The 20,869-nt window shown below is 40.6% G+C and overlaps 2 protein-coding genes across 2 annotated transcripts; one reads left to right on the top strand and one right to left on the bottom strand.

The window, feature by feature from the left end:
• The first annotated feature begins 8,335 nt into the window (after nt 1-8,335).
• Nucleotides 8,336-10,883, top strand: insb (preproinsulin b). The gene is made up of 3 exons (XM_042493738.2): nt 8,336-8,445; nt 9,769-9,971; nt 10,625-10,883. Exons 2-3 carry the CDS (start codon nt 9,782-9,784, stop codon nt 10,768-10,770), a joined length of 336 nt encoding a protein of 111 aa, XP_042349672.1. The 5' UTR covers nt 8,336-8,445; nt 9,769-9,781; the 3' UTR covers nt 10,771-10,883.
• Nucleotides 10,884-11,101: 218 nt separating this feature from the next.
• hmmr (hyaluronan-mediated motility receptor (RHAMM)) lies at nt 11,102-19,989 on the bottom strand. The gene is made up of 20 exons (XM_042493129.2): nt 19,838-19,989; nt 19,481-19,579; nt 19,295-19,371; nt 19,091-19,168; nt 18,746-18,934; nt 18,539-18,625; nt 18,307-18,418; nt 18,149-18,214; nt 17,851-17,924; nt 17,673-17,743; nt 17,224-17,591; nt 16,020-16,168; nt 15,683-15,918; nt 13,979-14,095; nt 13,667-13,867; nt 12,816-13,520; nt 12,645-12,717; nt 12,076-12,252; nt 11,782-11,935; nt 11,102-11,627 (listed from the first exon to the last, which is right to left on the bottom strand). Exons 1-20 carry the CDS (start codon nt 19,881-19,883, stop codon nt 11,611-11,613), a joined length of 3,096 nt encoding a protein of 1,031 aa, XP_042349063.2. The 5' UTR covers nt 19,884-19,989; the 3' UTR covers nt 11,102-11,610.
• Between the last annotated feature and the right edge of the window lie 880 nt (nt 19,990-20,869).

Below are 20,869 nucleotides of genomic sequence, written 5' to 3'. Positions count from 1 at the left end.
CAACTTGATTTTGTAGCATGACAAAATGACTTGTTTCAGTATGTGGATTCGATCCAGTGGGTCTGATAACATTTTGAAAGTATAGAAGAGCTGCACAGTTTAATGGTTTCATTATCATTCAAGTTAGGGAAGCACTAAACCAGAAGTAGCCAGCTCAGCCATTTGAAGCATGGATATATTAAGAAAACCTGGATACAGTATGGAGGCAGGTCTCTGTTCATTCCTATGAGAGCTGCTCAGTGGCACATGAAGTAAAAACGCTTCATGTGATAGGGCCCATAGAGCATGTACACTGTGCCCGAGCGAGTAACTTCTGCTGGTGGAGCAACTGACTTCCAGTTTAGCGTTTTGCTAGCTTGAATGGCAATCAAATAATTTAATCTTGCAGCTCTTTTAGACTTTTCAAATGTTATTGAACTAAATGGATGAAATCATGATAGTGACATTAGTTATTTCATGGAGGTTTTGATGCTCACAAAAATGCATCTATTGATTTACAGACGTCTCTTTCCCAGTTGAAGTCAATGGAAAAAAGTCTCTCTGGGCCCCATGGCATCACATGAGGGATCTGGACAGTGTAATTCCACTTTTGGCCACTAGGGGCTCTTTCTAGGGGCTTGGATATTTCTATGCACAGTAGGTGATTATTTGTTTGGCTTCATGTGCCACGGTCTAACTCTCATAGGAATAAACGAGGTCCTGCCTCCAATTCTGGATCCAGTTCTAAATACATCCATGGTCATAACAAGTGAATGGCGTCAGTTTGTAGCAGCTTCCACTAAAAATGACTTCTGGCCTGTTGCTCATAGTCTGAATACAGCATATAAGTACAACGTCACAAGCATGTCTGCGGACACCAAGAACTGAAATGGATGCAGTCATATGACTTATTTTGATTGCTGTCAACATCAACAAGACAAAGACTGTTTCACGTCCCAAGCTTAAATGAATAAACACCCTCTTTCAATGAGAAATGTAAGTGATCAAGCACCTTTCAAGTTGATCCTACTTCTCATTCGTGCATTGAGAGGTTATAATGCCCAAATGGGAGGGCCGCAATACAAAGAGACACAACATCCTTCTCCCCTCAGATGTGGTGTGAAAAAAAAAGTCCCTTCAGACAGGAGGCTAGGCACTCTCATATCAATCCATCAAACTAAAGGACGCCTCACGCAAACTAGAAAAACGCCAGTTCTAAATTAAATTCTCTTGTCTAGCGTTGAGCTCAACATGAAAAGGCCGGTCACATGAGGGTTTAAATAGAAATCTATTTTCTGGTCTGAAAATCAAACTGGCCATCATTCTGTCCTGGCTCACCTCTCTCTTGGGGACTTGTCACATTTATAACATGTAGTCATTTTCTCAGCTGTCAAATCGTGCTCTTACCAAGCTCTGTTCCCCCATCCCCACCTGTCAACTTCTAATTCGAATCTGCTCCAGTGTATCTGCGTGTGTATGTGAACGTGTGTGTGCTATGAATTAAGTACAGCTTTTTAAGAGAAATGTCTGGAATTACTAGATTTCATTCATTTTATTCATTATTACTGTGTGTGTGTTCTGTGAGGGTCCAGACAGAGGTGTCACAGCGAAGTAGGTCATGACAGAGGTTAGTACTGGATTAGCGACTGTCACTGGCAGGACAAGAGAGTGCAGACACCGGGGCAGTCCTGTCTCACAAACACACACAGAGACACACACACACACACACACACACACACACACACACACACACACACACACACACAGTCTCACACACTTACAGACACACCAACGATTTCTGAAACTCTGTGGCATTCTGTCATGGATCTGAGCCAGCAGGCCATGACACACACGGAGGGCAGTGTCTGGAACAGGCGGCTAAGCCCAGTCTGTCCAGACCCAGTCGGTCTGTGTGTGTGTGTGCGCACACATGCATGAGACAATGTTTGCATATGACAGGGCTGCTTGACCTGCCAGAATCCAGACTGTTTGCCCTTTCTGAAGATTTTAAAAAGTTATTTTTTTGGACACTTTATTTCAACCATTTCTCTGTTCATCCGGCAGTAATTTTTAATGGCAGTCGTTCGGTATTCAAAGATTTGCTTCCCTCTAAGCACAGACGAATCTCCATGAAGTCTTTGTATCAGTATCTAGTTCTCTGAGTTGACTTATGGAAATCTGTCTCATTACTTCTGCCTTCTTACGGTTCAAACTCTCACATAAAAACATAATGATCCAAGCTGTTTCTGTTGTCTGCCGCGTAAGTCAACGATCTCTCTTTTTTTGATGTTCTAAGTCTCTTCAGTTTCCATCCTCAGAAAGTCGGGGATAATTATGGGAGTAAAAAGGCTCGCTATCAGAGCAGATTAACAACATCTCACTGGGCTGAACTCCTCACTCCCTTTTATCTCCTCAGACGCAGTAGAAGAGAAGACGAGTTACGCAACTCCCACCTTAGGGACCCAGCCGACTTTCCACCCAACTTCTGTCTGTCTCTGCATGTCTAGGGCGTCTGCCAGTCCTCTGCTATTTGATGTACGTGTTTGAAGCAGCCATGTGACTGGGGCGAGAAGGATGTGCCTGTTGTTTGCAGCTCTTGCCGCTGTGCTCCGTTCCCTGGAGGGACGAGTTTCAAAGCATGGCAAAGTTGGACCTTTCCTGGTTCTACATTTTAACACCTTCTCAAATAACACTGCCGAGGTTCTGGATGGCTTTCTTCCTCTCTCTTTTATCATTTCTCCAAAGGCCCTCCTTTCATTTGTAAGGTTTTGAAAGACCTGTCCTCCCTCCTCCTGTCATTTTGCTAAAATGTGTCATTTGAGGGACATTAACATCAGATCATTTTTGGGAGTGCCCAAAAAGCCGCTTTAACACACATGGATCCTAATGTGATGTTCTTTCTCTTATATGTTAAAAGAGTATTTGATCATGTTGGCTTGATAAAATGTTATTATACATCAAAAACGCTTAAAAGTTACAAGATTTTTACTGTCAACTCATTAGAAACAGCTTTTATTCCTCTTGTGGAAAATAAATCAACAACAAGTTGAACTTGGGGTTAATTAGTCTCTGACGACGCTGGGGAAAATTTCCACATGAAAAACTTTTGAGTCTGGTTTTCTGACTTGTCTCTGCATCATATTACCACATATAGGATATACCGAGAGGCCGATGACCATGATGGTGATCATGAGTAACCAATGTATAACCAGAATTTAAATGTAGGTTCACTGTAAAAAAAAAAAAAAAAAAGATCCTACAGTCCTACAGTCAGATTTATTGCAACAGTATAAACCCCTTAAGATGTTGTTGTGACTGTATGCTTTTTAATACCTACCATTTCAAATGTTATCAGTCAATTTGAATGGGTGTTACTGTCAAAATAATGGAAGTAGCAACAGTGACGTCACAGTGGGGGTGGGGGGTGGGGCTTAATTTGTCACAACCCGTCAATTTAAAATACTCTTTTGTTATACTCATGTTTCATATCTTGTGTTACTTCTTTTACTTTAAAACTCACATGTTGGGTGCGTTTAGAAATACCGTTTGTAAATTTGGAGCGCTGCTGGAATGAACCATTTGGTTATCCAGAGCACCGCACTCTTTGAGTAGCAGAGTGTACTCTGAGCACTCTGTCTGGGAAGAAGGAGCAGCAGAGTGCCAAAGAGAGTGAATGTGTGATTTACTCCATTGTTTGTTAATTCCTGCAGGAAATTTCACTGCACATGTGCTGTACCCAATTGTGTGACATCCTTGCCCTCCTGTGTTTCCTACCAGTGTGATTACCTGCCCTGCCCTAATGTGTGGCACCTGTGTCTTATTGTCTCCCCTCCCCTATTAGTCACTGTGCTCCCTTCCCTCAGTGCCAGTTCCTCTTGTTCCCCCTCGACAGCATTCCAGCCATTTTCCTCATGAGTTTGTGCTCAAGTTTAAGTTACTGATCCGAGCCTGCCATTACTCAGCCTGTCCTTTTTGTTACCTTTGCTTGATCTTATGGCCTTCTCATGTAACAACCTCCTTTTGCAAAAAACGGCCCGTGATTTCACTATAACTTTGTGTTGTGGTCTGCATCAGAGGCTAAGCTGGTGTTTCAGTGTTGACATTATTATGTTTTAAGCTTTAGAAAAATGTAAACGGGTTACTCACCCCTGTACAGTTGTCATGAATGGGGAAATTAGCTATAGAGACCAAAAACATGTTTGTTCTTGGCTGCAAATGTTTCTTTCTGCTGTTAAGTCGGACATTTTAACATGGGCATCTACTGGGATTGACTGGCTTCAGGAGCTAGCCTCAAGTGGTCATTTAAAGATTTCTGTTTTTTCTAACTTCAGATTTTTTTCAGCTGCTAAGAGGGATGTTTCCAGCTCATTAAATGGACATTATAAATTGTCATTGGGATCGGTTTTGTCAAGCCCACTTTAAGTTTTGTTTAGGCGCAATAACTTCAAGGTTAGGTTTAAAAAATGCATCATGGTTTGTGTTAAAATATGTTTGTTAAGTGAGGTGACAAACTAAGATATGTCAGTTAAGAAAAGTCAACACTGACTTTTGGCTTTAAACAGGACACAAACAGCAGTCTCCTGGATGAAAGTCCTTTGTTTGACCCATCTACCATCCACCATCAAGACCTCCTCCATAATCCTCCCTTTCTCTCATCATAATTCAACAGCCACTAGAGGTCATTGCCTAACAACAAATTGAACCATTTATTGGGCTCATAACGCCCTCTGAACCTACAACTAGGCGAGGTCTTTGTCTTTTTTTTCCTCATCTAAGTTTTTAGTGAGCTATTACAGAGATTTAAATAGAACAGCACAACAACATTAACACACACAAAAAATACTAATACTCAAACCAAATAAAAAATATAAAGTACAGTAGCAATGAATGGTTGTCTGAAAATGTTTCAATAGTTATACAAGTATATTCTAGTTAAGCATTCATTTGGTCAAGTTGTGTCTTGTATAAAAAGATATGTTCAGTATTTTTCCATTTCTTTTTAAATGTTTTTTCTTTGACCCTCAATATATCACAACTTTTCGATAATCAAAATGTCTTGGAGTATTCTTGTCATCTAACTCATATCTATGAAGCTGATAACTACTGTTAATGCCCATTCAATTGAGTGGTAACCTTAGAAAAGGGTGTTTTATTGTATGTAGATTCTGCAACCCTAGTAAGAATACGTTTCCTCAACAGCTTTTGTTGGACAATTAATTAGCATCATTAAGGCTGTTGTAATTTCCATACAATCATGAGGTTTGACTCCTGTTATCCAATGAGGGAAAGCTCCTTTTGACTAAAATAATGAAAACAAAGACCAGATCTTTGATCAAATGGTGCATTTTTAAGATTAATCTTAACATCAGCATGAGCTTTGTATATACAAGTGACATTATCCAGGAGTACTTACACCAGTGGGAGCTGTTTTTAAATGAATGTAACATTTAAATTGCTTTGGTAGGGTCCTGCTGTTCACTGAATTTTTATATTTGTATGTTTAGATTGGAATACATATTAATCTAAGAGGTTAGGATGCAATTTTCTTGTATTTTCACCCTTTCAAAGGATATGTACACTTCAGTGTACAAAAAAGAGCAGAAACATGATTTTTAAACAGCTCTTTCAAAAAAGAATGCATACCCCTGTTGGCATCTCTGTAAAAGATTATTTGTAGAGCATGTTTGTTGTTAGTGGCAAGCCTTCAATGAAAAATATATAGAGAAGACACAACCAGCAGCAAACGTCACAGGCAGATTAAGCTATCTACAATATTTAGTCATATAGAAAAAGGTACCTTGCCTGTGTGATCCATACAGTACAAAGACATGACAGACAAAGCAGCGTGCAAATATAGATCATGTAGAATACCACAAATAAACTTAAAAATATGTAACATGGTCCAAGAGCTTCAGGAGGTGATGGTAGGGCTATTACAAGTGATAGCTCTATCAATCTTAACACTTTGTGGTTTTAAAAGTTCTTGAGGTTACATATAATTACAATAATCTGTCTCACTTATTAAAAGGGACTTGGATTTATTGACCACTGGATCTTTTTCAAGGTCAGCAAGCAGCTGGTGAATACATTTATTCAATGACAGCTAAAAGGGGAATGTGACACATTTTTAGAAATGATTCCTGCTCCTAGGACAGTTTAGCTGATACTTATGAACAGGTACCTCTCTGTCCTGCAGCTAAAACTGGAGGACTGACCTCTGAAGGTTTGTGAAAGGATAAAATATCTGCAACTGCTCCATACACAATGAATAGGTACTGAGTTTGTTAAATTTCAAGATAAGTTTTTGTCCCCAAAGTAGCAAATTCTGGTTTAAGCACATCATATTTACTTTTAGTGCAACATTTCACCTTTGGCCCTACAAAGTAATAACTTTATTGTCTATGGTACAGCCCCAAATATTACAAATATCAACTGTCAGTGTCATAATATTTTATATTGCAAGAACACGGATAATGGAAATCATTGGAAAAAAAAAATCAATGTACCCCGGCATCACTGATTCGAGTTTATTCATATAAATATGTTCAGTCAGTATTTTCCTCCTTTATAATCTCTTGTGTTATGCTCCATTTTATACTATAGATGCCCTTTTAAAGGGCATTACATTACAACACACTAGCCATAAAATGGTACCTACTATCAATTATGAATATTAAAAGCTGAATTAAACCACAGACATAAAGAGGTGATAGTACAGAGCTGTGCTGCTTCCTCAGGGCCTGACAATTGAGTCGTCATTTGACATAAAATTATACAGCGTGTCACCTCTCATCTAAATTTGGCCCACCCTCAGATACTGTAGGCACACTACAATTAAAAAGAACAGCTGCTGCACACGACAGGAGACGAGTCAAAAGCTGTGCAATAAAACAAGCCTTCAACAAAAGATAAAAGTAAATAATGTTTTTTTCTCAGAAGAATTACATTTATATATTTTTAATACAGTCGCTTTGTATGAGCAATAGAGATGTTTTTAGACTGTTATTTTGGTTCTGTGTGTATTGCTACACTAAAACACTAATGATCCATTATGGAAATGACCAGCATACACACCTTATGCATCTCATGATAGTAAAAAAAACTTACCATATGGATCTAAATGTTGTTTTTGTGTTTGACTCAGGGACAGCTCACATTAAAATCCAAAACACATATTTTTCCCCTTGCCCGTAGTGCTATTTATCAGTCTAGATTGTTTTGATGTGGGTTTCCGAGAGTTTGAGATATCTGCCATAGAGATGTCTGCCCTCCTTGGAATTTAATTGAACTAGATGGCACTTGGCTTGTGGTGCTCAAAGCACAAAAAAATACACTTTGAAATTCAACAGCAATGCCTTTTTCCAGAAATCATGACCCAGTTACTCTAGATAAACCACAGACCTTGTTGTGAGCAGTTTCATGTAGGAACTATTTACTTTCCACCAATGTGCACCTACCAGCTGTATTACTGTGCAAAAGGAAGTGTGCATGTACTCATGGAGAAGCTTGTGTAAAAATTAATAACATCCTCCTTGGCTAAGCTGTATGATGCTAGGCGAGCGAGCAGTAGATGCACACTTCCCTCTGCGAGGTGATACATTCAGTGGGTTTAGTTTGGAAACAAAGTAGTTCCTACATGAAACTCACAGCAGGTCTGTGGATTATCTTGAGAAACCAGATCATGATTTCTGTAAAAAGGTATAGCTTTTGAGCTCTTCAACTAAATTTGTTTTTTTGGGGTTTTTTTTTTTTTTTTTACTATCTAGTTCCATTATATTGGAAAGAAGGCAGACATCTCTATGGCCAATATTTCCAACACCCAGCAACTTACACCAAAACAATCTAAAATGAATAAGCACTACAGGTAAGAGAAAAATATGTATTTTCTGTCCTTTAAACAATAATTTTAGACAGCATACGTTAATTGTTCTCTTTAATTATATTTCTAACTTATAGTCAGAGTTGATTTTTAGATTTAAAAATGGAGATAGACAATTACCTTATTCTCATGAGTCACGCACACAGCTCTGGCTTAAACCCTCCACTAGCGGTCACCAACAAACCTGGAAGTCCACTAATCTACACTGTGATCAGAACATGACATATGGTGTTTATCTATCAGTGCTTGAGCGGTGCAACTCAGGCCACAACACCACAGGGGTCGAGTAGGGTATCACGCTGGGCGACTGAACTTCTCAACTTTATCCTAACTCCCCTGTTGGTCCACACTCAGTTAAATGACTTAGTGCTAATCAAGAGCAGATCAACATGCTTACAGGTCAAAGTGTAATGAGAGGCCCGTAGCCTTTCCCCTGAGGCTTGAAAAGACCAGGTGGAGGTGGAGAGTTATAAAGGGGAAAGGTAGCCAGGTGGAGATGTTCTCTGTACCTTTAGTCCTATAGGCCTTACTAGGCCCTTTTCATTTGTACTACCAACTGCTCTGCTGCACTCAGGCCTCAAACACAGGTAAGCAAGTTTTCAACTTTTAAAATTGATGTACATAATAACCAGAGATGAAAGTAAAGAGTAGTACAGGCAGGATCTATACTTCAACCAATCTACCGTGCCAAGGAGCCTGGCCTACAGCCAAGAGGGATAGAGGAGTGGCGGGCCAGATAGAGCGCTCTGCCAATGCTGTAATGCCTGGCACAGGTGCATTGTTAAAGACACTGTTAAAATGATTCATTTTCAATCCAATAATCTGCAGTACACTATAAGATGTCCACAAAAGGTCTATATAGTTTCCAAATGACTGCTAAATATGTTTTTCACCTTGAAACAGAAGCTGAACTTCCAACTCAGCATAGCATATCAATCACAAATGGGATTTGACTAATAACACTAATAGTAAATCTGTAATCTTGGAGAGATCATTCCCACTTTTGAGCACCTGGTTGCTAAGCTGGAAAGCAAGACATGAACTGACCTTGAGGATACACGGACCGTATCCACGGTGATGTCAGGACAAAGACATTCTTTCCAGCTTTTAATAGATGGTGCTTTGATAAAATAAGGCACCACAAAGGGATAAAAGGAAAGCAAAAGGGATCGAAAGAATATCAATTTTCTGTTTACTTCATTATTAAACACAACCTTGGATAGCGGATCTCTAAAATGCTGTTTGTAAATATGAACAAATGTCCAATATAAAAAAGAAAGCACAGTCTTGGAGTTGATCTTAACCAGCCAATTCTTTCAGGAACTCGAAGGTATCATTACCACATCACCCCAGTAGATAACAGCTTGATGTCGACCTGGGTCATCAAGATGGAATTTTTGCACTCATCCCTTTTCTTAATCTTTGACATTGTCTGCTCAGGCTCGCACTAATTTTTCAGATCTGGAGATTTGAGTCAAATATCATCCAATGACTTTTTTGCAGACCTTGTTTCACCGCAGCTTTTCATCCCTGCCCTTTGATTTCCAATGAAATAATGAATTGTTCAGTTTTCTGCGCACTTCAAAGCCCTTATTTTGAGTTGGGGTATTGCTGCGCGCCTTCACTGTTGTCTCTGAGGTATTTTACTCTCAGAGCCTGAAGCTATCTGGTAGAATTTCACAGGAACACTGTAAAATATCTGTATGGAAAGCTATTAAAAGGAAGTGGTCTTGTAATGCGCGAGTGTCATCAAGAAAGGTCTGATCAAATTTGAACAGCATTTCATCCTTTAGCTTTCAACCATCTGGCCTGAAGGTATTAAGTATTGATAGGCGGATTCAGCTCCACTGTTTGTCTTTGAAAGCAAGCATAATACAAATTTGGTCTTTTCTTTATGTGTTCTGTCCAAGAGGTCTCCCTCCTATGGCCAGGGTACCATGTGCAGCGTCCATGCTGTTACTGCTGGCGCTCTACTCTCCAGGGGTGACCTCGACCCCGGTCCAGCACCTGTGTGGCTCCCACCTGGTGGACACCCTGTACTTCGTATGTGGGGAACGGGGCTTTTTCTCCAGTCCAAACCGAGCCCAAAAGCGGGACCTGGAGCATCTGCTCGGTAAGACCACGTTAACTCTGGGAACTGTTTTGACTTCCTCTGTTTGACCTGGTCTAAAATGACTTGTGTAAAATCAGTTCTAATTGTCCCCTTGATGGTGGGAGTTCAGACGTTGCCTCTGACATGCCAGGCTGGCTTTGTTTCTCTGCATCCACTGCCCACTATGTCTAAAGTTCAGACTCAGTCTAATGAGAATGCCAATTTGGATCCAAGCTGGGGGGGAAAAATATTTAGAGACAACATGCTGGAAACTAAATCTATGTGTATGTCTAAGCCATCATTAGCGTGCAAAACTCGTCTCCGGCCTCCTTTGAATTTAGTAGCGTGGCCAGGCTTTTAGTGTAATATTGTTGTCTTCAACAAATCTGCAAATTCCTCAATACATCACTTCCAAAACATATATTGCACCTCAAACATCCTGTTGATGTTAACTTTAGAGGTGTAAGATATAATATTACTCTGTTGGAGCTCCATCATATCTTCTCTTGAAGTAGAGACTAACAAGGCTAAATGGATTGGGGAGATCAGATTACCTAGCCATTAAGTCTCTGTTAAAGTGTGAACCGTTTAAAATGGTAGTTTGAGGGACGGGAGATTTGCACAGCTGCAGCAGGACTTAACACGGTGCTATGGAAACTTTCTCTACTTCAAAGGGTTCCTGTCTAAAAGGGCGAGACAGGAGCAGTGGATGTGGAGGGCTCTGTCTGGCCGTGAAGAGCCCAAGGTGAAGAGAGGCATCGTGGAGCAGTGCTGCCATAAGCCATGCAGCATTTACCACCTGGAGGGCTACTGCGACTGACTCATCACTCCACAACTAGCACCACTCCTAGCTTGTAAAAAGAGTCAATTTCTGCCCAATACTTGCAGGCTATGTCTTATCAACTGAAGGAAATAAAGCTTCATGACCCATAACCCAGGGCTCCTCTCTGCAAAGATGTGAATTTGCGTTCTTTGTGGCGGGTATATAGTATGGATGAAACATGGGCCGTAATAGCCTTTTGCTGTGCCTCAACTTGTGGCTGCAGTCCTAGAGTGCTCTCTACTGGCTGACGACAGATATGGCCAAGAAGATCTAATCAAAAAAGGCTTTGTGCATAATATTTTGACACTTTGGAAGAAAAAAAAAACACTTCTTGTTTTAAAAGAGTATTAAAATCCATCTTTATTTACAAGGAAGAAAGATTTACAAACAGGTACCCCACATGAAATAGTTACTGGTGCTGCTACCCTAAGAATTGCTAAGGAGGTTTAAAGGATAAAATTCCAAAACACATCTCACATTTTAATGCCGACTATGCTTTTGTTCTCTGGATTGTGCGTAGAGCTGCAGCCATCTATTTCCTCATTATTTTCACACACTGCTGCCGCACACACTACTCCTAACATTACTTTTTAAGACAAAACAGATACATACATCCTCACTCTGTGTCACAATTGGACAAAAAAGGCTGCTAAACAGCAGCATGTGGGATTCTGGTTAACACTTTTAGAAATTATTAATTGCTGATAAAATTAACAGAATTATTTATACAAATCCAGATTAAGAAACAGTGTCAAAGTAAAAGCTTAATGCATATTTTAAAAAAAAAAGATAAAATCATAAATCAGTTGTCAGTTCTCGTCTGTCACAAGGGCTCCATTATGCATAATGATTTCCTGACAAAACAAACAAACAATTAGGCTTCCACGCAAATATTTTAGCAACTGCATGAGGTGAAAATTATTCAGATGTTCAATTCTCATCACATCCTGCTATATCTCCAAAAGTCTGCTCCTACATAGGTTCAAGTTGTTGCAGTTTAGTACTCACCTTCTTTCAGAGTTTCAGTTTTCCTGTTCTCCTTGTCGTGTTGGAAAGCTTTGCTGGGGTCAAACCTGCGTCGAGGAGTACAAGGGGGCTTTGACTTCAGCTGCTCCAGATCACTCTTCTGCCGGGTCACCTGGGATCGAAGCTTTGCCACTTCCTACACACGCAGCCAGCAAAAAATGGGGACGGAGTACAGACACTTTAGATAAAATATGTGTGTGTGTGTGTGTGTGTGTGTGTGTGTGTGTGTGTGTGTGTGTGTGGTTTGAAAGGCAGACACGGCCCTCATGTATTCACCTGTTTGAGGGTGAAATTCTCATCTTTCAGCTTCATCACATGTTTGATCTTCTGCTTCTGGTTCTGGTGGCCCAGCAGACGAGCATACGCATCAGACAACTTGTTCAGCTCCTCCTGGTTTGCTCCGTTTTCATTGAGTAGTGCATTTCGCTCGGCTGCAAATGCGTTGAGCTGTTCCTGTGGGCACACACCAGCATGAACAATTAAACATTAAGACATTAAGCTCATCCATTTATGTTAACTTAAACCTGAATGAACTGATTGTTAGCTACTTGGGGCAACGCAAGAAGCTGTAAAAACAACACAAACATACAGCTAGAAACATGGTTGATGGTAGAGTTGAGAAAGAATTTTTAAAAAAAGAGTTGAAAGACCTGAAAATAGTCTTTGAAACTGAGAGGAACTGCAGAGGGGAAATAATTCTGTGTTTTGTCACTGCAAGAAGCTTTTAAATTATGCATAGTTTTTCCACTGTTAATATAACAATATGTATTAGTGGAGCTTTAAAATAAATGATGATCTTGGCTATTCTGAGATTTCATATCCTAACAGATATTGAAATGACTCACCTGAAAGGGCCTGACTTTCGCAAACAGCTCCTCATATTGTTTCCTCCAGTGCTCCGTCTCTGAACTTGGGGAGCTTAGACGAAAGAAATAATAACTTAAACTATGCAAATTGTTGTAAACAACAGACAATTTCAAATTACACAAACACATAAGAAATCCAGTCTTGCTAACCTCTTCTCTTGTGCTTCGCTTAATTGTCTTTGGAGTTCCTGTCGCTGCTCCTCCAAATCCCACTGCAGTGTAACCTTTTCCTGAGTCAGTACTTCAACCTGCTCCTGTAGAGCCTGCCTGTCTTGTCGCTGTTCTTCCAACTCGTGCTGCAGAGCCTGTGTCTTCTCCTCCACAAGGTCTAATTGGGCCTGGAAGCTCAAACCCCCTTGTTTGACCTCATCCAGGCGAGACTGAAGCCGATTTCTGTCCTGATCTGCCATGTTTAGTTGATTTTCAAGAGCAAGCCTGGACTGGTCTTTGAGTTCAGCTTGAGACAGGAGACTCTTCCTTTCCTCCTCTGCTCTCTCTAGCTCTGTCTGTAGTCTGAGCATCTCTGACCTGACCTGCTGGTGGTGTTCTCTTTCCTCCTGAAGAGCTGTCTGAATCTGAACTTTCTCTTGTCTTTCTCGTTGGAGCTGTTCCATTATTTCCCCTTTTTCCTGGCGGACGTCCTCCAGCAGTTTCTGGGCTTTTTCCTTCTCATTTTGGAGCTGAGCTGCACCCTGACCTTTCTGTTTCTCTAGTTGCCCCAGTGCTTCTTCTCTCTCTTTTGTCTGCAGCTGTAGCTCCTGCTGTAGCTGATTGATCAGGACAGCATGGCTCACCTCCATGGCCTTTATCTCCTCATCTTTTTGTGCAAGACGAGTCTGCACCTCCAGCAACTTCCTGTCAATTCCAGAAGTAAGAGAGAGAGAGAAAAAATATATATATATATATATATATATATATATATATATATATATATATATATTTAAAACAGGCAAAAAATGACAGTTATTTCAATGCAGACTCAAAGTGAATTCAGAGCATACCTCGAATTCTCCTCCCTGGCTTTTGCTTCAGCTAGCTGCCTCTCCTGATACTCCTCTAACCCCTCCTTTACTCTGTTGACCTCCTCCTCTTTTTGTTGAACCGCTTTATCCATCTCCTCCTTCATCCGCTGCATCACTCTCTCCACCTCCGCTTCCAGTTCTTTCTGTCTTCTCTCCGCTCCCTGCAGAGCCTCTTTGGCACTAAAAGGAAGTTGAGCAGTCTGTCAAGCTTATACATTGACAGGATTTTGACCTAAACACAAACACAAATCCAACTTGCATTCCAAGAATACTGACAACTTGAGCGCTCACCTCTCCAGCTCTGGGACAATGTCTCCCATCTTGCTTAGAGAGGTTGTGTGTGCCTCCTGGAGTTCTCTCATGGCTGCTAAATGCTCCTCTTTTAAAGCTTCCACATCTTTGCTCTTACTAAAAATGACAAGTACACAGTTTTGATGTGATAAAAGTAGGTTATCTTCATTTTACTGATACAAGCATCATCATAAGATTTTGTGGCATTCATAGACTTAATTGAAGCTACAGTAGGTATGGTTTTTTGTAAACGTCATTATATCCTTACAGTCGATACATAATATGTGAAACAGTCATGCTCATCTGCCTCCTTGCAGTGCTCCTAGCAGCATTTGCAAGAAAAAAAAAAAAAACAGCCAAGTTTTTTTGGCAGCTGTTGTTCATGTCAATCATGGCTCGTAAACTGCGGTCAAACTGTCAAACTAGGCAGCGCAGATTTAAGTGTACTATTTGACTGTCAAATAAAAAAGTGTGCTCTGGTTGGTGGGCAGTGCTTTGTTATATACATATATTAGTATAAACATAACAAAAACTGTAATATACTACTATTATCATTTATTTCTTTTATTATTCTGATAACTGTTATTGCTGTTGCTGTGCATCACTATCTCTCCCTATAGGCATCATTTCTAATACTGATTACTGTAACTTTATTGTGTTTATCTGCTCTGGACAGATGACATTTATTGCACGTTATGGGATTTTTTTCCCTGCATATCCACAGTAAGGGTCCAAGGTAAGAGGGCCCTCATATGTTGTAAAGCCCTCTGAGGCAAATTGTGATTTATGAAAAAATAAAAATAATTGAATTGAACACAGTGGCAAGGTCACAAACTTTCTCATTTTACATCTAAACACTACACTAAAATGTTTATGAAAACATCTGAGGTGAGAAATAGGCGATGCAGTAATTTTGATTCACATTTGATCAGCGCTGCCTAGTTTGACCGCTGTTCACGAGCAGCAATTGACATGTTGACAGCGGCTCTCTCTGATATTGACTTGTGATTGACCAAAATATCCCATCACAGGCTAGCTTTTCTAAAGCCTGAAATCTAAGTGGAGGTGCAAAAGTCTAGTTTTTTCAGACAACCTAAATTACAATATATTAAAAGTTTATTAGGGGATTTTTGCCCAATGATACCAAAATTACACTACCTACCCCAGCTTTAATTGTATAATCTTGAAAATAACTCAGATTCACTGATGTATGTTGTAAGGTGCACATCAAATGACAGTCATTCTTTGGCACAAGATGTTTGTTGAGTGTCATGCCAACTATTTTCCCCCCTCTCTTCACTCTCAGTTGTCTAATAACAGCCAAAACGCATGTTCCCCTCCATAGACCCCGCTTCCCCTCAAATTGTAAAGATGAGGTGGCAAGGTGACTTGCAAACCTGAAATTGGGCATAAACAGAAATAGACCGTGACCCTCTGGCTGTGTCAGACCTGTGATGGACTGGCAACCTGTCAATTATTTTTCTTTACTTAATGCTCAGCGTATGCTAGGGGACGCTCCTAGCTGCCTGTGACAGCAACAAATCCAAAAAAAGGTGTTGTTTTGCAAGTGTAGTGAGGAGGATATCTTAACTGGAAGTACGACTTTCAAACTTCATCTTAATATTGATGGTTGAAATGTTCAGATGTGCAAGTTTTACCTTTCCTCCTTGTCACCATATGTATGTTTGGCCTTTGGCTGCTCACCTCTCCACCAGTGCCCTGGTATCACTCAGCTGTCTCTCCAGCTCATTGTTTTCCTCCTGCAGCCTCTGGAGAGCCTCTTGACTGCTCTCAGTCGCCTCCTGCCTTTTCTGCTCTTGGTTCTCCAAGACTGCCAGCTCTCCAAGCACTTCCTCCATCTCCTCCTTTAGCTGTCTCAGCCGCTCCTCAGACTCTTCCCTCTCCTGCTCCACCAGCACAGACAGTGAGTCCACAAGTGCCTGAAGGAGAGAGGAAAGAGTCAGTCATGGCTTAGGTCATCCTGCATTGCAATCTGAAAATGATGTGCCATGAGAGACAAAAAGAAAAAAGTTTGTGTAACCTTTTCTTTTGTCAGTTCAGCATTCAGAGCAGCATGTTCTTGCTCAAGCTGAATCTGTCTCTTTTTCTCTTCTTTTTTTGCCTCCTTCAGGAGGACGAGCTCCGCTTTCAACTCCTCCACTCTCCTCATCCCCTCTTCCTGAGTCTTACCTAAAACCAAAAGAATATTAGAGCTGCAACAATGAGTCAATTGACTGATGATTCCATCGACAGAAAAGCAATCTGCAACTATGTTTATAATTATTTAATTATTTGGGTAATTTTTCATACAAAAGTGCCAACAATTTGGTCTTTTCAGGTCCTCTAATTTGAGGATTTGCTGGTTTTCTTGGTCTTACATCATAGTAAATGCAATATTTTGGGATTTGGAAATGTTGGTAGCTGTGCTGCTGCTGTGACCCTGCCTTTGGCCATGCTTGTGCTGTGGCTGCACTGACACTGTACCTCTGGCTCGCCTGGATTGTGGTCTTGGTTGTGCTGTAGCTGTGGTCCTGTCTGTGGCTGTGCCTGTGTCATGGGCCTTGGTTGCACAGATGCCGTGATCCTGCTTGATGCAACCTTCTACTGCAATTATTATGCATCATGCCTTCACTACCAATATACGCATAGGACTCTTACCAGCACCTATAATATTTGCATGTAACATCACATGCTATCATAGTGCATTTAGTAATTTGACACCTATCACTACTGTTATATGGCATGTTATTGTTACCATTATTGCTGTTGCATCTCTCTTTCTCTTCCTTTTTGTCATTATTGTAATTTAATTGTTATTTACCACATCTATTGAATGTCTGTCCGTACTGGAAGAGGTTTCCCTCCTCAGTCGCTCTTCCTGAGGTTTCTACCATTTTTTCCCCCCGTTACAGGGTTTTTTGGGGGGAGTTTTTCCTTAGATGATGTGAGGGTCTAAGGTCAGAGGGATGTCCTATGCTGTAAAGCCCTCTGAGGCAAACTTTGTTTTGTGATAATGGGCTTTATAAATAAAATTGACTTGACAAAACAAGACATTTGATGAGGACACTTTAGGCTCTAGGATATTGTAACAGACTTTTCTCACTGTTTTCTAACGTTTAGAATACCAAACAATTAATCAAGAAAATAATCTGCAGATAAATCGGTAGCGAACATATTTGTTAGTTGCATGTCAATCAATTTTTGCAGCGTAAATTAATATTGTGGCAGGATCTTGGTGAACGTACTTCTCTCTTCCTCAGAGAACAGACACCTCTGTTCGAGATGTGCCACTCTCTCGTCCAGCTCCCTCTCCGTCCTCCTGAGCACCTCTCTCAGTCTGGCCAGCTCTGCCTCCTGCTGTCGAACTACTGCTTGAGAGTCTTGAACTTTTTGGTTGGCTGACTCCATTTGCTTCTCCATGTCACTCATTGACCTTTGTGAGGACTTCAGCTCCAGCTCTTGGTCCTCCAACCTCGTCTCCACTTCCTCTAAGGCATCCTTTGACACCTGCAGCTCTTGCTGAAGTTTCCATGCCTCCTCCTCTTTTTGCCTCAGCACATCTTGGATGGTTTCTAGCTCAGTAGTACGCTGCTCCAGTTCAGACTCTAGTTGCCTGTGAAAAGGTGGCAAATGAGTGTCATGGTATACGGCTGAGATCTAACTTGCTTGGAAAAGCCATTAGGCAGTTGCTTACTTTACTTTCTCCACCTGAGAACCAGCCACAGTGTCCTCCTGTGTCTTCTCTCTGAGCTTCAAGCGGAGATCCTGCAAACACAAAAAAGGTCAAGCATGTCTTTTAAGTATGACTAAAAGATGAAATATGTCCTCTTTTTTTTAAGATTTGCTTTTACTTTTATAGGCCTAGTTTATACCTGGATCTGCTCATTGGCTGAGTCCAGGTATCCTTGCAACACTCTGATCTCCTCCCTCAGCTCCCGTATCACAGCTGGAACATAACACAACAGGTGGTAGGATAAGAAAACAAACCCACAAACACACACAGGAACACTGTTACACAGTTACTTATAAATTGTAGTGCTTACTTGTACACCAAAGGAAATAATACAGAAATACATAAATCCAAACATGCACAAAATCAGCTGAGAGATCTGGCAAAGTTATTGGTCAACACAACACAAGGAAAAAGTGAAGCATAGGCACAGGACTCACCATGCAATCTGCCATTCTCACTCTCAAGCTCTACATTTTGGGCTTTGGTCACTTGATGAAGTTCCTCTGTAAAAGATATAAATCACAGTGCAGCCATGCTCATTTCATCATCTTTTATTCCTCTATACATGTGAGCATGCTTTGATGTTAAATCTTACCCAGGTCTTTATTCCTGTCCTCCAGAGCTGTGACAGTAGCTCTGGCAGCTTTAAGGTCAGTTTCTAGCTCCTTCACTTGGCCTTCAGTGGTAATCTGCAGTACTTTTAATTCCTGGATACAAAGGCACTGCATCAGCACGTACTGCAGCTGAGAATTTTATTTTAATACCGATTTAATATTTAGCTGTGGTTAAACTAAATAATGCAGGAAGTACGTGAACACAAGCCATACCTTGTTTTTAACATCCAAAGTGTTTCTGGCATCCATCAACTCCATTGTCAGAGAATTGATTTTCTTTTTGGTAGTGTCAGCAGAAACCTAAAAAACATGGACTCAGTCACAATGTTCATGCTGCACTGCTAAGAAATAAACAACGTTTTTAACATTTAAGACAAGATTTCTAAACACACTAAATATAAATAACAAAACCAAGCATACCTTGTTTTTTAGGAACTCATTGACTTTCTTGAGCTCAGCCCGCTGTCTCTCGAGAGTGGTAACGTTGGCAGCAAGACCCGTCTTCTCCCTGACTGCAGCCAGCAGCTTGGCCTCCACCTTCTTCAGCTCCTCTTCCAGAGCCAGCAAGCGACGGTCCTGCTCTCCTCGCTGCTGAACCAGGGACCTTATCTGGAAGAAAACAAATCTAAGGTTATGACTTTGACATCTGCATAATAGCAACAATCACTGCGTAAACACCTGTTGCTTTACCAGTTGCTCAGTTATGACTGAAGGACAAAAAACACACATATGGCAAACATGTCTCTCTGATGAGGTGTAGCCTACCTCTCTCTCCAAGAGTTTCTGCTGCTTCCTCTCCATGGTCATGCCAGGCTTCTCTTTCTTTACGCTTGAACCTTCAACCTTCAAGTTTTCACAAGACATAAAGCAAGTTAGTTTTATTCCAGGAGCAGTTTTGGACAAGCAGATCTGTTACTGAAGAGCAATCTAAGTGGCTTAAGTTACAGGCTGATATAAAATGAAACTTACAAGACCATCAACCGACATAGTCCTGCGGACGGGTGACACAAAGACACTTTTGGAGGGCGATGGTGGTGGCAGATCGGCTGGAAACACAGATAATGGAAAAACATTGGCACAAAACGCATTGTTTTAGATAACGCCAAATCATAGTTTTAATTCCTTGTTTGTATTGTGCCAATCGCATGTACCCACCTGCTTTAACATTTCTGAATCGGTCGGATTTGTCGAAGGAAGCAGCTCCTTTAAGGTCCCCGGGTTTAATCTCATAAGAGCCCGGCGGAGGGGCACAACCTGCGGACGCAATGTTAGCCAACTTAACGTTACAAATGCTAGTTACTTCTTTGTTTAAGCACGGAAGTCAAACTACGTTGGCTTGTTTTGCTTCTTACGTTACCTGGCTCTATTATTGTAACAGAATAGCACACTGAGAAAGTGTAAATAACGCCCATTGGCGTTAACGTTTGCTTAAAACTTACCTACGCACGCACGCTAAAGTTAACATCAGCTGCTGTACTGTTACCGTACATAACTCGACTGCGCGTTACTTACCTACGTTTTCGTTGAACCTTTTCAAAGGGGCTCTTGAAAAAGACATTTTTGGTCCACTTTATGAAAACAAATGTTAAGCTTCCAACAGCACCGACAAGGCTGCAGTGCAGCTCCGGATGATGACACACACACAACAACAGACGCTTCACCGCTGAAATTTCAAAATAACGTCATACGTACGTTTGCGTGCGTTTGGCCAATAGGCGTCCAGTCCTGGATGACGCCGCCCTCTCGTTCTTGTCTGAAATCCTCAACTATACACATGAACTGATTTAACCCTGTGTGTCAAACCGTGAATGTTAGTATCATAAAGTATTTGATCTATCTATTCGTCAGTCATTATATACAACCCTTGATCCCGTGCACGGGGGTTAAGAGTTCCATAAAAATACAGAATAAGGTTAATGTGTTCCTAAAAACACGTCTTTCCCATTCCCCCATGTCAAATTTTCATTGTGTCATACGGTATTACTGAAATCATAGCATATTTGTGTTGGAATGCATGGTAAAGAAAAATGAGATAGGAATGTACAACTATTTTTTACAGAACATTTAGTCATCTTTTTCATGTTTACTTAATTATGGGCACTACTGTACTAAGTACTGTAGTCTGTACTGTAGCCCACATAAACTACAAAATTGTTTTTATTTCCTTGAGCCTTCCTGGTTGGGGGGAAATGCATGACCTTCCCTTCACCATAAATAAGCATATTTCATTGATGTGACTTTGGATTTTTTTATTTTTATTTTTATTTTTTACATACATACTTTTAGCACCCTCTCACCTCTCATAAATAACAAACATTCCCTCAAGTAATTTAAGTATTAAGATTACAATCATCAGATTGTTTTGGAACATCCTCTGCACTACCAGGTATGAAACAGGGGAATAACATTAATCCCTTTCTATTTGATATTTTTTAAAAAAATATAAGCATACATATATATATATATATATATATATATTTATATATATATATATATATATATATATATATATATACACACACACACACACACACACACATATAT

The sequence above is a fragment of the Plectropomus leopardus genome, chromosome 8, assembly GCF_026936395.1.
Source record: "Plectropomus leopardus strain MGB_pleo_1.0 chromosome 8, ASM2693639v1, whole genome shotgun sequence".
NCBI lineage: Eukaryota > Metazoa > Chordata > Actinopteri > Perciformes > Serranidae > Plectropomus > Plectropomus leopardus.
The sequence above is the reverse complement of the archived record's forward strand: the minus strand, read 5'-3'. Positions and strand labels throughout refer to the sequence as shown.

What these genes read in the sequence shown, in the direction of transcription:
- hmmr (XM_042493129.2), bottom strand. Translation starts at nt 19,883, where the DNA reads ATGTCTTTTTCAAGAGCCCCTTTGAAAAGGTTCAACGAAAACGTAG. An exon ending in ATTCAGAAATGTTAAAGCAG is followed by an intron (nt 19,372 to 19,480) that starts GTGGGTACATGC and finishes CTGTGTTTCCAG; the next exon opens with CCGATCTGCCACCACCATCG. An exon ending in GGACAGGAATAAAGACCTGG is followed by an intron (nt 18,215 to 18,306) that starts GTAAGATTTAAC and finishes TATCTTTTACAG; the next exon opens with AGGAACTTCATCAAGTGACC.
- insb (XM_042493738.2), top strand. Translation starts at nt 9,782, where the DNA reads ATGGCCAGGGTACCATGTGCAGCGTCCATGCTGTTACTGCTGGCGCTC. An exon ending in GGACCTGGAGCATCTGCTCG is followed by an intron (nt 9,972 to 10,624) that starts GTAAGACCACGT and finishes TCTACTTCAAAG; the next exon opens with GGTTCCTGTCTAAAAGGGCG.